Consider the following 14,648-nt stretch of genomic DNA (forward strand, 5'->3'; position numbering starts at 1 on the left):
GCAACACCAAACAGCATCCAACATTTCATTCATCTTATCAGTTAATGTGTAAACTTTGACAGCCCTAATTATAATTACTTTCAATTATTACATGGCTCTGTGGAATGCTTGATTCTGATTGGTCAATCGCGCCATCTAACGGTATATTATTCCCCGATAACAACGGCTAAGAACAGAAACACAGGCTTATCCGGGTCACTGAAGTCAGGAACGTTTTTTCTTCGTGGAGGTTTTGCATTTGGTGAGCTAATAAAATATTAAAACTCAGTCAAATCAATATTTTTTTGTACAGTTATTTAATTATGCCATCCAGTATCGTGAACTCGCTCTCTCTTGTTTCATTCAAATGCAGCTGCTTGTTTTGTACACTGTTGGATTATAAGATACAAACGATTTTAAAACAGTTTCATCTCAAATCAATATACACTGAACAAAATTATAAACGCAACACTTTTGTTTTTGCCCCAATTTTTCATGAGCTGTACTCAAAGATCTAAGTCATTTCTATGTACACAAAAGGCCTATTCTCTCAAATATTGGTCTAAATCTGTGTTATTGAGCACTTCTCCTTTGCGGAGATAATCCATCCACCTCACAGGTGTGGCATATCAAGATGCTGATTAGACAGCATGATTATTGCACAGGTGTGCTTTAGGCTGGCCACAGGGAGTGTGCAATTGGCATGCTGACTGCAGGAATGTCCACCAGAGCTGTTGCCCGTGAATTGAATGTTGATTTCTCTACCATAAGCTGTCTCCAAAGGCGTTTCAGAGAATTTGGCAGTACATCCAACCGGCCTCACAACCGCAGACCGCGTGTAACCACACCAGCCCAGGACCTCCACATCCAGCGTCTTCACCTCCAAGATCATCTGAGACCAGCCACCCGGACAGCTGCTGCAACAATCGGTTTGCGTAACCAAAGAATTTCTGCACAAACCGTCAGAAACCGTCTCAGGGAAGCTCATCAGCATGCTCGTCGTCCTCATCGGGGACAACATCTCAACCTGACTGCAGTTCGTCGTCGTAACCGACTTGAGTGGGCAAATGCTCATGTCACAGGGTGATTAAAGAGAAAAAAAAAAGAAATGAGCGGCAGGTGTGGAGGGGGAGGAGCTAGAGCGCTGATTGGGGCACATGCTCCCAAAGTTGAGTATAAAAGGCCATTTTGAAGAGAGAGGAGGGGACGGGGAGAGGAGGACACGACGAGAGAGGACATGTGAGGCACGCGGCACGTGAGCGGCCGCGACCGCGGATGCGGAGGTAGGCTGAGAGAGAGAGAGAGAGCGAGGAAGAGAGAGAGAGACAGAGACAGAAAAGACTTCGGCTGGATTGCGGGTGCAAGCCTTAGCTGCACCGTGAGTCTGTTGAATTGCAGTTTTATTGTGGAAATGAGCACGAGTGAAATCTTACAGTGTGTGGTGGATATGTGAGTGTGGGAATTGTTTCTGCTGTTCACTCGCAGTCACAGCTGTTCATTAACCTCTCCTTTATCTGAGCCTGGTGAAGTTACAGCTGCATTGGGGAAATACCATTATCCTCCACTCTCTGTCTGAGGCTAGGGAAGAGCCTGCTAATGCTGGAAGAGCCTGCTAATGCTGGAAGAGCCTGCCAATGCTAGAAGAGCCTGCTAATGCTGTGAGTTATACGTATCCATTCCTCTCTCTGCCTGAGTCCAGTGAAGAGCCGGCTAGTGCTGTGAGTTATACGTATTTTCCACTCTCTGTTTGAGGCTAGTGAAGAGCCTGCTAATGCTGTGAGTTATACGTATCCGTTCCTCTCTCTGCTTGAGTCCAGTGAAGAGCCGGCTAGTGCTGTGAGTTATACGTATTTTCCACTCTCTGTTTGAGGCTAGTGAAGAGCCTGCTAATGCTGTGAGTTACACGTATCTATTCCTCTCTCTGTCGGAGTCCAGTGAAGAGCCGGCTAATGCTGTGAGTTATACGTATCTATTCCTCTCTCTGTTGGAGTCCAGTGAAGAGCCGGCTAATGCTGTGAGTTATACGTATTCTCCACTCTCTGTCTGAGGCTAGTGAAGAGCCTGCTAATGCTGTGAGTTACACGTATCTATTCCTCTCTCTGCCTGAGTCCAGTGAAGAGCCGGCTAATGCTGTGAGTTACACGTATCTATTCCTCTCTCTGCCTGAGTCCAGTGAAGAGCCGGCTAATGCTGTGCTGAGATACGTGAGGAGAACGCTGAAGAAGAGAACGCGGAAGCTGTGAATTATGTTCATTCCTCTCTCTGTCTGAAGGTGCTGAGAAACGTGAAGAGAACACTGAAGAAGAGAACGCGGAAGCTGTGAATTATGTTCATTCCTCTCTCTGTCTGAAGGTGCTGAGAAACGCGAAGAAAACGCTGAAGAAGAGAATGTGGAAGCTGTGAATTATGTTCATTCCTCTCTCTGTCTGAAGGTGCTGAGATACGTGAAGAGAACGCTGAAGAAGAGAACGCGGAAGCTGTGAATTATGTTCATTCCTCTCTCTGTCTGAAGGTGCTGAGATAAGCGGAGAGAACGCTGAAGAAGAGAGCGCGGAAGCTGTGAATTGTGTTCGTTCCTCTCTCTGTCTGAAGGTGCTGAGATACACGAAGAGCACGCTGAAGAAGAGAACGTGGAAGCTGTGAATTATGTTCATTCCTCTCTCTGTCTGAAGGTGCTGAGATACGCGAAGAGCTTGCTGAAGAAGAGAACGCGGAAGCTGTGAATTATGTTCATTCCTCTCTCTGTCTGAAGGTGCTGAGAAACGCGAAGGGAACGCTGAGGAAGAGAACGCGGAAGCTGTGAATTGTGTTCGTTCCTCTCTCTGTCTGAAGGTGCTGAGATACGCGAAGAGAACGCTGAAGAAGAGAACGTGGAAGCTGTGAATTATGTTCATTCCTCTCTCTGTCTGAAGGTGCTGAGATACGCGAAGAGAACGCTGAAGAAGAGAACGCGGAAGCTGTGAATTATGTTCATTCCTCTCTCTGTCTGAAGGTGCTGAGATACACGAAGAGAACGCTGAAGAAGAGAACGCGGAAGCTGTGAATTCTGTTCATTCCTCAGTCTGTCTGAAAGTGCTGAGATACATGAAGAGAACGCTGAAGAGACTTTTTAGACACTGTTTTTATTTATTTAATAAAGAACATTTGTTTTTAATGCTGTGTCCGCCTTTTCCCTTTGTGCCCACGGCTAGCTCCTCAGGGGCGGCACGCAAGTGAAGGGGTGGGCGGCCCGCTGGCGCTCCACCCCGACCTGTGACACTCACATTCGATGGCGTCTGGCACTTTGGAGAGGTGTTCTCTTCACGGATGAATCCCGGTTTTCACTGTACAGGGCTGATGGCAGACAGCGTGTATGGCGTCGTGTGGGTGAGCAGTTTGCTGATGTCAAGATGGGGAATCGAGTGGCCCATGGTGGCGGGGGGGGTTATGGTATGGGCAGGCGTATGTTATGGACAATGAATGTGCATTTTGAATGCACAGAGAGTCCGTGACGAGATCCTGAGGCCCATTGTTGTGCCATTCATCCATGACCATCACCTCATGTTGCAGCATGATAACGCACGGCACATGTTGCAAAGATCTGTACACAATTCCTGGAAGCTGAAAACATCCCAGTTCTTGCATGGCCAGCATACTCTCCAGACATGTCACCCATTGAGCATGTTTGGGATGCTCTGGATCGGCGTATACGACAGCGTGTTCCAGGTCCTGCCAATATCCAGCAACTTCGCACAGCCATTGAAGAGGAGTGGACCAACACTCCACAGGCCACAATCAACAACCTGATCAACTCTATGCGAAGGAGATGTGTTGCACTGCGTGAGGCAAATGGTGGTCACACCAGATACTGACTGGTTTTCAGACCCCCACCCCCTGACCCCCCCCCAACAGAGTAAAACTGCACATTTTATAGTGGCCTTTCATTGTGGCCAGCCTAAGGCACACCTGTGCAATAATCATGCTGTCTAATCAGCATCTTGATATGCCACACCTGTGAGGTGGATGGATTATCTCGGCAAAGGAAAAGTGCTCACTAACACAGATTTAGACAGATTTGTGAACAATATTTGAGAGAAATAGGCCTTTTGTGTACATAGAAAAAGACTTAGAACCTTTAGTTCAGCTCATGGAAAATATGGGCAAAAACAAAAGTGTTGCGTTTATAATTTTGTTCAGTGTATCTCATCTCCATAATTATTTATGTGGCGAAATGCTGTGTAATAAGTGGTGTGACTGTATACCATATCTCTTAAATGTCCGTCTAGTTTGATCTTGCCGCTGAAACTGCTCTCTCCGCGGAAACTTTGCGTTTAAACACCTAATAAAATATTTCAACACAGATCAATATTTCGTGTCTAATTGTTCACTTATGTGGCAAGTAGGCGTGTAATAAGCGGTGAACATCCAGCCGGCTGTTATCTCAGAATAAACCCCCTTCAGGTGTGTGTGTGTGTGTGTGTGTGTGTGTGTGTGTGTGTGTGTTATCTCAGAATAAACCCCCTTCAGGTGTGTGTGTGTGTGTGTGTGTGTGTGTTTGTGTTATCTCAGAATAAAACCCCTTCAGGTGTGTGTGTGTGTGTGTGTGTGTGTGTGTGTTATCTCAGAATAAACCCCTTCAAGCTGATTGTTACGGGGCGAACAAGACATGAGGCGTGCGGATCCATGTGCAAGCTTTTATTCATAAACATAGTAAACAGGCAGGGTCAGACAACGGCAAGCAGGTTTAGTTAGGGCAAGACACAAGAGAAATCCTAGGGCAAGCGTGGGTCTACGATTAGCAAACAATATCCAACAGGGCCAGGCAGAGAGATAATCCAGGTACACAAGCAAAGATCCAAACGAGGGGCAAACAGAGTCCAAAGGGCAAGGCAGAGGGTTAATCCTGGAAACACGGGCAGATGTCAAAACACAAGAAAACAAGCAAGGCATAAACAACTCGGCTCCGTAGAGTAGCTATCGCTAGGATAAGCGCTAAACAATACTCGGCGATCACAGAGAGAAAGTCCAAGGCTTATAAAGAGTGTAATTGGTGATAGTGATTGTGAGATAGTTCTCAGCTGGGAGAGTGATTAGTGTAATCAGCTGGGTGTGTCGTCCGTGCAATGAATGATGGGAAATGCAGTCCAGTGGGCTGTGTGAGTCAATATGATGGAGAAGCGACCTCTGGTGGCTATCGGGCAGAAGGCCACAGACCGGATTCGTGACAGAGCCCCCCCACAAGGAGCGGCTTCCAGACGCTCCAATACAATCCAGGAGGGTGGTGGAGCGGAGGCGGACCCGGGGGCGGGCTGGAGGGCCAGGCCCGTGGAGCGGAAGAAGGCCCAGAGATTGCAACAGGACGGCAGGCCCGGACGGAGCAGGCTGTGCAGGCGACCAGGGCGGGTCAGGTTGTGCAGGCGACCAGGGCGGGTCAGGCTGTGCAGGCGACCAGGGCAGGTCAGGCTGTGCAGGCGACCAGGAAGGAGACGACCCTTCGGGCGGCCATGGCGGAGACGACCCCTCGGGCGGCCACGGCACAGGAACAGACACCGGCTCAGGAACTGGAACTGGATAAGACACCGGCTCAGGAACTGGAACAGACACCGGCTCAGGAACTGGAACAGACACCGGCTCAGGAACTGGAAAAGACACCGGCTCAGGAACTGGAACAGACACCGGCTCAGGAACTGGAACAGACACCGGCTCAGGAACTGGAAAAGACACCGGCTCAGGAACTGGAAAAGACACCGGCTCAGGAACTGGAACAGACACCGGCTCAGGAACTGGAACAGACACCGGCTCAAGAACTGGAACAGACACCGGCTCAAGAACTGGAACAGACACTGGAACTGGCACCACCGGAACAGGCACTGGAACTGGCACCACCGGAACAGGCACTGGAACTGGCACCACCGGAACAGGCACTGGAACTGGCACCACCGGAACAGGCACTGGAACTGGCACCACCGGAACAGTCACTGGAACTGGCACCACCGGAACAGGCACTGGAACTGGCACCACCGGAACAGGCACTGGAACTGGCACCACCGGCCCAGGCACTGGAACTGGCACCACCGGCCCAGGCACTGGAACTGGCACCACCGGCCCAGGAACAGACACCACCGGCCCAAGTGTGTGCGTAGCCCACACACACCACATGGCTGTGGCCATAATGGTCAGTGTCTTGGTCACTGAGGGCTCAGGAACAGACGCCACCGGCTCAGGCTCAGGAACAGACACAGGCTCGACGGCGGCCATCTTGTCAGGGGACACAGGCTCGGCAGGTGTGACGTGAACAGGCTCGGCGGCGGCCTTCTTGTCCGAAGACACAGGCTCGGCAGGCGTGACGTGAACAGGCTCGGCGGCGGCCATCTTGTCCGAAGACACAGGCTCGGCAGGCGTGACGTGAACAGGCTCGGCGGCGGCCATCTTGTCCGAAGACACAAGCTCGGCAGGCGTGACGTGAACAGGCTCGGCGGCGGCCATCTTGTCCGAAGACACAGGCTCGGCAGGCGTGGGTGGAGCCGGCAGGACGAGCAGCTCGGGGACGGCCTCCGGAACAACGGCGGGCTGCTTGGGGACGGCCTCCGGGACGATGGCGGGCTGCTCGGGGACGGCCTCCGGGTCATTGGGGAGGCCGGAGGTCTTCCTCCTCCTCCGCCATCTTCGATGATGAGGTGCAGGTTCAGGTCTGGACGGAATTAATGGCGTATGGAGCTCTGGGCTAGGCAGCGGCGATGCATTCTCTGGGCTGGGCAGCGGCGATGCATTCTCTGGGCTGGGCAGCGGCGATGCATTCTCTGGGCTGGGCAGCGGCGATGCATTCTCTGGGCTGGGCAGCGGCGATGCATTCTCTGGGCTGGGCAGCGGCGATGCATTCTCTGGGCTGGGCAGCGGCGATGCATTCTCTGGGCTGGGCAGCGGCGATGAGGGCTTTGTGCTTGGCAGATCCAGCGATGAGGGCTTTGTGCTGGGCAGATCCAGCGATGAGGGCTTTGTGCTGGGCAGATCCAGCGATGAGGGCTTTGTGCTGGGCAGATCCAGCGATGAGGGCTTTGTGCTGGGCAGATCCAGCGATGAGGGCTTTGTGCTGGGCAGATCCAGCGATGAGGGCTTTGTGCTGGGCAGATCCAGCGATGAGGGCTTTGTGCTGGGCAGATCCAGCGATGAGGGCTTTGTGCTGGGCAGATCCAGCGATGAGGGCTTTGTGCTGGGCAGATCCAGCGATGAGGGCTTTGTGCTGGGCAGATCCAGCGATGAGGGCTTTGTGCTGGGCAGATCCAGCGATGAGGGCTTTGTGCTGGGCAGATCCAGCGATGAGGGCTCTGGCGGGCCGATGAGAGGACGAAGATCGCTGTCAGTCACAGGTGCGGCGGGCACGACGCTTACTACCTTGGTCTCGGCAGATCTGGCGTGAAGTGCAGGCTCGGCTGGACTGGCGTGAAGTGCTAGCTCGGCTGGACTGGCGTGAAGCTCTAGCTCGGCTGGACTGGCGTGAAGCTCTAGCTCAGCTGGGACTTCGACGGAAAGAGACTGTGGAACGGTGGTTTTGGCAGGACAAGACCCCGTTCGGCTAATCTTCTTGGCCCTCCGTGCTGACATGAGCGGTGGGTCCATCACGATGGACATTAATCTATGACGTCCAGATACTGATCCGGCGATGGGCCTGATGGGTGGCATGACGTGATCCTCATCCGTGATACCCACAGTGAATAGTGAGCCAACAGTCAAAGCAAAATCAAAAAAGCCACTCAGTGATGAACGTAGACCCTCACGTCTAAGCTGAGATTGCAATGGTTGATTAATGCCATCACAAAAAATCTCAATCAAGATAATGTCCGGTAAATCAGAATAACGAGAGAAGACTAAAAACTCTCTAATATGGTTCTCTAGTGATCGTGAGCCTTGTTTGAGGGTAAACAATAGTCTTGTAGTGTCCATACCTGACAAATGTCCATCTGAAAAGTTGCTGGATCCTTGTGTGGCCGAGTATTCTGTTACGGGGCGAACAAGACATGAGGCGTGCGGATCCATGTGCAAGCTTTTATTCATAAACATAGTAAACAGGCAGGGTCAGACAACCGCAAGCAGGTTTAGTTAGGGCAAGACACAAGAGAAATCCTAGGGCAAGCGTGGGTCTACGATTAGCAAACAATATCCAACAGGGCCAGGCAGAGAGATAATCCAGGTACACAAGCAAAGATCCAAACGAGGGGCAAACAGAGTCCAAAGGGCAAGGCAGAGGGTTAATCCTGGAAACACGGGCAGATGTCAAAACACAAGAAAACAAGCAAGGCATAAACAACTCGGCTCCGTAGAGTAGCTATCGCTAGGATAAGCGCTAAACAATACTCGGCGATCACAGAGAGAAAGTCCAAGGCTTATAAAGAGTGTAATTGGTGATAGTGATTGTGAGATAGTTCTCAGCTGGGAGAGTGATTAGTGTAATCAGCTGGGTGTGTCGTCCGTGCAATGAATGATGGGAAATGCAGTCCAGTGTGCTGTGTGAGTCAATATGATGGAGAAGCGACCTCTGGTGGCTATCGGGCAGAAGGCCACAGACCGGATTCGTGACACTGATGAAGAACTGATCCTGATCACACTGTCGGGTTTATTCTGAGATAACAACAGGCTGGATGTACATTATCCCTTAGTTAATGAAATGTAGATACATACGTGGTATCGATGGTTTCTCTGTTGGTGGTATAACTGAAATATAAAGACATATTTGTACGTTTATTACTATTAAACTGAATGGAAAAAATAAACTATTAAAGTTGCATTTGTATATGTGCTCGGATAATTAACCTTTTGCAGTTTTGCAGATATAAGGCCTGTAAGCGCTGCAGTGAGCAGTGTTCCACAACCCAGTGTTCGACTGCACTTCCACACACTGACTAACACCATTGGGCATCCGGGGCTTCCAGTTCGTGTAATCCACCACCGTGTTATCAACCCACATCCATTCACCTGCAACACACACACTATCAGAGGGTGTTCTGAGATCATTTTGAGTATTGTGTTTGCTGGACTAAGTGCGTTTCTAACCTGAATGACTGCGGTGCAGGCCAATCCAGAAGGATTTGATTCCATCCTGCAGGATCTCCACATTCTGAATGATAAAGTGGGATTCGACTGAGTCCTCGATACTCAGCAACGATGCCCCTGCAATTACACAGTTTTTACCTCTGCAATTATAGTTTTTTTTTTCTTCTGTGATTTGCTAGTGATTAAAGAGGTCATGAGATGAGAAATCCGATTTGCCTTGATCTTTTGACACATAAGAGGACTTAAAACATCCTGCAAGTTTCATGTCTTAAAACTTCCTCTTCATTATCAACAAAGCATTTATTTAATCAAGCTCCAAAAACAGCAGGTTTTGATATTGGGTGACCTATGACATAGCATGGGAAAATACATTTGCATATGCCTGTCTCCAGAGCAAGACATCGACCAATAGTTATACATCATCACACCATAAGCCCCACCCACTGGCGTTCAGTCTCTTAACAGCTGACATTTACCTTCACTGGATGTGAGCGTTGCGTCAAAAGCAAACAGAAGCCATTATAATGACTGACGCTGTCTACACTGATACAGTATACAGATGTGTGTTCAGATTATAATGACTGACGCTGTCTACACTGATACAGTATACAGATGTGTGTTCAGATTATAATGACTGACGCTGTCTACACTGATACAGTATACAGATGCGTGTTCAGATTATAATGACTGACGCTGTCTACACTGATACAGATGTGTGTTCAGATTATAATGACTGACGCTGTCTACACTGATACAGATGTGTGTTCAGATTATAATGACTGACGCTGTCTACACTGATACAGTATACAGATGTGTGTTCAGATTATAATGACTGACTCTGATACACTGATACAGTATACAGATGTGTGTTCGGATTATAATGACTGACTCTGATACACTGATACAGTATACAGATGTGTGTTCAGATTATAATGACTGACGCTGTCTACACTGATACAGTATACAGATGTGTGTTCAGATTATAATGACTGACTCTGATACACTGATACAGTATACAAATGTGTGTTCAGATTATAATGACTGACGCTTATACACTGATACAGTATACAGATGTGTGTTCAGATTATAATGACTGACGCTGTCTACACTGATACAGATGTGTGTTCAGATTATAATGACTGATGCTGTCTACACTGATACAGTATAGAGATGTGTGTTCAGATTATAATGACTGACGCTGTCTACACTGATACAGTATACAGATGTGTGTTCAGATTATAATGACTGACGCTGTCTACACTGATACAGTAAACAGATGTGTGTTCAGATTATAATAACTGACTCTGATACACTGATACAGTATACAGATGTGTGTTCAGATTATAATGACTGATGCTGTCTACACTGATTCAGTATACAGATGTGTGTTCAGATTATAATGACTGACGCTGTCTACACTGATACAGTATACAGATGTGTGTTCAGATTATAATGACTGACGCTGTCTACACTGATACAGTATACAGATGTGTGTTCAGATTATAATGACTGACGCTGGTACACTGATACAGTATACAGATGTGTGTTCAGATTATAATGACTGACTGATACACTGATACAGTATACAGATGTGTGTTCAGATTATAATGACTGACTCTGATACACTGATACAGTATACAGATGTGTGTTCAGATTATAATGACTGACTCTGATACACTGATACAGTATACAGATGTGTGTTCAGATTATAATGACTGATGCTGTCTACACTGATACAGTATACTGATGTGTGTTCAGATTATAATGACTGACGCTGTCTACACTGATACAGTATACTGATGTGTGTTCAGATTATAATGACTGACGCTGTCTACACTGATACAGATGTGTGTTCAGATTATAATGACTGACGCTGTCTACACTGATACAGTATACAGATGTGTGTTCAGATTATAATGACTGACGCTGATACACTGATACAGTATACAGATGTGTGTTCAGATTATAATGACTGACTCTGATACACTGATACAGTAAACAGATGTGTGTTCAGATTATAATGACTGACGCTGTCTACACTGATACAGTATACAGATGTGTGTTCAGATTATAATGACTGACGCTGTCTACACTGATACAGTATACTGATGTGTGTTCAGATTATAATGACTGATGCTGTCTACACTGATACAATATACAGATGTGTGTTCAGATTATAATGACTGACTCTGATACAATGATACAGTATAGAGATGTGTGTTCAGATTATAATGACTGATGCTGTCTACACTGATACAGTATACTGATGTGTGTTAAGATTATAATGACTGACGCTGTCTACACTGATACAGTATACGATGCATTCTCTGGGCTGGGCAGCGGCGATGCATTCTCTGGGCTGGGCAGCGGCGATGCATTCTCTGGGCTGGGCAGCGGCGATGCATTCTCTGGGCTGGGCAGCGGCGATGCATTCTCTGGGCTGGGCAGCGGCGATGCATTCTCTGGGCTGGGCAGCGGCGATGCATTCTCTGGGCTGGGCAGCGGCGATGCATTCTCTGGGCTGGGCAGCGGCGATGAGGGCTTTGTGCTTGGCAGATCCAGCGATGAGGGCTTTGTGCTGGGCAGATCCAGCGATGAGGGCTTTGTGCTGGGCAGATCCAGCGATGAGGGCTTTGTGCTGGGCAGATCCAGCGATGAGGGCTTTGTGCTGGGCAGATCCAGCGATGAGGGCTTTGTGCTGGGCAGATCCAGCGATGAGGGCTTTGTGCTGGGCAGATCCAGCGATGAGGGCTTTGTGCTGGGCAGATCCAGCGATGAGGGCTTTGTGCTGGGCAGATCCAGCGATGAGGGCTTTGTGCTGGGCAGATCCAGCGATGAGGGCTTTGTGCTGGGCAGATCCAGCGATGAGGGCTTTGTGCTGGGCAGATCCAGCGATGAGGGCTTTGTGCTGGGCAGATCCAGCGATGAGGGCTCTGGCGGGCCGATGAGAGGACGAAGATCGCTGTCAGTCACAGGTGCGGCGGGCACGACGCTTACTACCTTGGTCTCGGCAGATCTGGCGTGAAGTGCAGGCTCGGCTGGACTGGCGTGAAGTGCTAGCTCGGCTGGACTGGCGTGAAGCTCTAGCTCGGCTGGACTGGCGTGAAGCTCTAGCTCAGCTGGGACTTCGACGGAAAGAGACTGTGGAACGGTGGTTTTGGCAGGACAAGACCCCGTTCGGCTAATCTTCTTGGCCCTCCGTGCTGACATGAGCGGTGGGTCCATCACGATGGACATTAATCTATGACGTCCAGATACTGATCCGGCGATGGGCCTGATGGGTGGCATGACGTGATCCTCATCCGTGATACCCACAGTGAATAGTGAGCCAACAGTCAAAGCAAAATCAAAAAAGCCACTCAGTGATGAACGTAGACCCTCACGTCTAAGCTGAGATTGCAATGGTTGATTAATGCCATCACAAAAAATCTCAATCAAGATAATGTCCGGTAAATCAGAATAACGAGAGAAGACTAAAAACTCTCTAATATGGTTCTCTAGTGATCGTGAGCCTTGTTTGAGGGTAAACAATAGTCTTGTAGTGTCCATACCTGACAAATGTCCATCTGAAAAGTTGCTGGATCCTTGTGTGGCCGAGTATTCTGTTACGGGGCGAACAAGACATGAGGCGTGCGGATCCATGTGCAAGCTTTTATTCATAAACATAGTAAACAGGCAGGGTCAGACAACGGCAAGCAGGTTTAGTTAGGGCAAGACACAAGAGAAATCCTAGGGCAAGCGTGGGTCTACGATTAGCAAACAATATCCAACAGGGCCAGGCAGAGAGATAATCCAGGTACACAAGCAAAGATCCAAACGAGGGGCAAACAGAGTCCAAAGGGCAAGGCAGAGGGTTAATCCTGGAAACACGGGCAGATGTCAAAACACAAGAAAACAAGCAAGGCATAAACAACTCGGCTCCGTAGAGTAGCTATCGCTAGGATAAGCGCTAAACAATACTCGGCGATCACAGAGAGAAAGTCCAAGGCTTATAAAGAGTGTAATTGGTGATAGTGATTGTGAGATAGTTCTCAGCTGGGAGAGTGATTAGTGTAATCAGCTGGGTGTGTCGTCCGTGCAATGAATGATGGGAAATGCAGTCCAGTGTGCTGTGTGAGTCAATATGATGGAGAAGCGACCTCTGGTGGCTATCGGGCAGAAGGCCACAGACCGGATTCGTGACACTGATGAAGAACTGATCCTGATCACACTGTCGGGTTTATTCTGAGATAACAACAGGCTGGATGTACATTATCCCTTAGTTAATGAAATGTAGATACATACGTGGTATCGATGGTTTCTCTGTTGGTGGTATAACTGAAATATAAAGACATATTTGTACGTTTATTACTATTAAACTGAATGGAAAAAATAAACTATTAAAGTTGCATTTGTATATGTGCTCGGATAATTAACCTTTTGCAGTTTTGCAGATATAAGGCCTGTAAGCGCTGCAGTGAGCAGTGTTCCACAACCCAGTGTTCGACTGCACTTCCACACACTGACTAACACCATTGGGCATCCGGGGCTTCCAGTTCGTGTAATCCACCACCGTGTTATCAACCCACATCCATTCACCTGCAACACACACACTATCAGAGGGTGTTCTGAGATCATTTTGAGTATTGTGTTTGCTGGACTAAGTGCGTTTCTAACCTGAATGACTGCGGTGCAGGCCAATCCAGAAGGATTTGATTCCATCCTGCAGGATCTCCACATTCTGAATGATAAAGTGGGATTCGACTGAGTCCTCGATACTCAGCAACGATGCCCCTGCAATTACACAGTTTTTACCTCTGCAATTATAGTTTTTTTTTTCTTCTGTGATTTGCTAGTGATTAAAGAGGTCATGAGATGAGAAATCCGATTTGCCTTGATCTTTTGACACATAAGAGGACTTAAAACATCCTGCAAGTTTCATGTCTTAAAACTTCCTCTTCATTATCAACAAAGCATTTATTTAATCAAGCTCCAAAAACAGCAGGTTTTGATATTGGGTGACCTATGACATAGCATGGGAAAATACATTTGCATATGCCTGTCTCCAGAGCAAGACATCGACCAATAGTTATACATCATCACACCATAAGCCCCACCCACTGGCGTTCAGTCTCTTAACAGCTGACATTTACCTTCACTGGATGTGAGCGTTGCGTCAAAAGCAAACAGAAGCCATTATAATGACTGACGCTGTCTACACTGATACAGTATACAGATGTGTGTTCAGATTATAATGACTGACGCTGTCTACACTGATACAGTATACAGATGTGTGTTCAGATTATAATGACTGACGCTGTCTACACTGATACAGTATACAGATGCGTGTTCAGATTATAATGACTGACGCTGTCTACACTGATACAGATGTGTGTTCAGATTATAATGACTGACGCTGTCTACACTGATACAGATGTGTGTTCAGATTATAATGACTGACGCTGTCTACACTGATACAGTATACAGATGTGTGTTCAGATTATAATGACTGACTCTGATACACTGATACAGTATACAGATGTGTGTTCGGATTATAATGACTGACTCTGATACACTGATACAGTATACAGATGTGTGTTCAGATTATAATGACTGACGCTGTCTACACTGATACAGTATACAGATGTGTGTTCAGATTATAA

General features: G+C 48.0%; 2 protein-coding genes across 3 annotated transcripts in view; both read right to left on the reverse strand.

The window, feature by feature from the left end:
- The window catches only part of LOC308679927 (macrophage mannose receptor 1-like), a 10,069-nt gene extending 931 nt beyond the window's left edge, over window positions 1–9,138 (reverse strand). For both annotated transcript variants that reach the window (XM_081347801.1, XM_081347800.1), the window contains exons 1-3: window positions 9,007–9,138; window positions 8,767–8,928; window positions 8,635–8,667 (exon numbers count right to left, since the gene is read on the reverse strand). In XM_081347801.1, coding sequence (XP_081203927.1) covers window positions 8,635–8,667; window positions 8,767–8,920 — 187 coding nt within the window. In that variant the 5' untranslated portion in view covers window positions 8,921–8,928; window positions 9,007–9,138. The remainder of the gene's footprint in view (window positions 1–8,634; window positions 8,668–8,766; window positions 8,929–9,006) is intronic.
- A 35-nt stretch (window positions 9,139–9,173) lies between these two features.
- Window positions 9,174–14,648, reverse strand: part of mrc1a (mannose receptor, C type 1a) — a 65,437-nt gene continuing 59,962 nt past the window's right edge. Inside the window, exons 27-30 of the mRNA XM_081347703.1 lie at window positions 13,663–13,779; window positions 13,423–13,584; window positions 13,291–13,323; window positions 9,174–12,608 (exon numbers count right to left, since the gene is read on the reverse strand). Coding sequence (XP_081203829.1) covers window positions 11,305–12,608; window positions 13,291–13,323; window positions 13,423–13,584; window positions 13,663–13,779 — 1,616 coding nt within the window. The 3' untranslated portion in view covers window positions 9,174–11,304. The remainder of the gene's footprint in view (window positions 12,609–13,290; window positions 13,324–13,422; window positions 13,585–13,662; window positions 13,780–14,648) is intronic.

The sequence above is a fragment of the Scardinius erythrophthalmus genome (genome assembly GCF_964197995.2).
Source record: "Scardinius erythrophthalmus genome assembly, chromosome: 2".
Taxonomy (NCBI): domain Eukaryota; kingdom Metazoa; phylum Chordata; class Actinopteri; order Cypriniformes; family Leuciscidae; genus Scardinius; species Scardinius erythrophthalmus.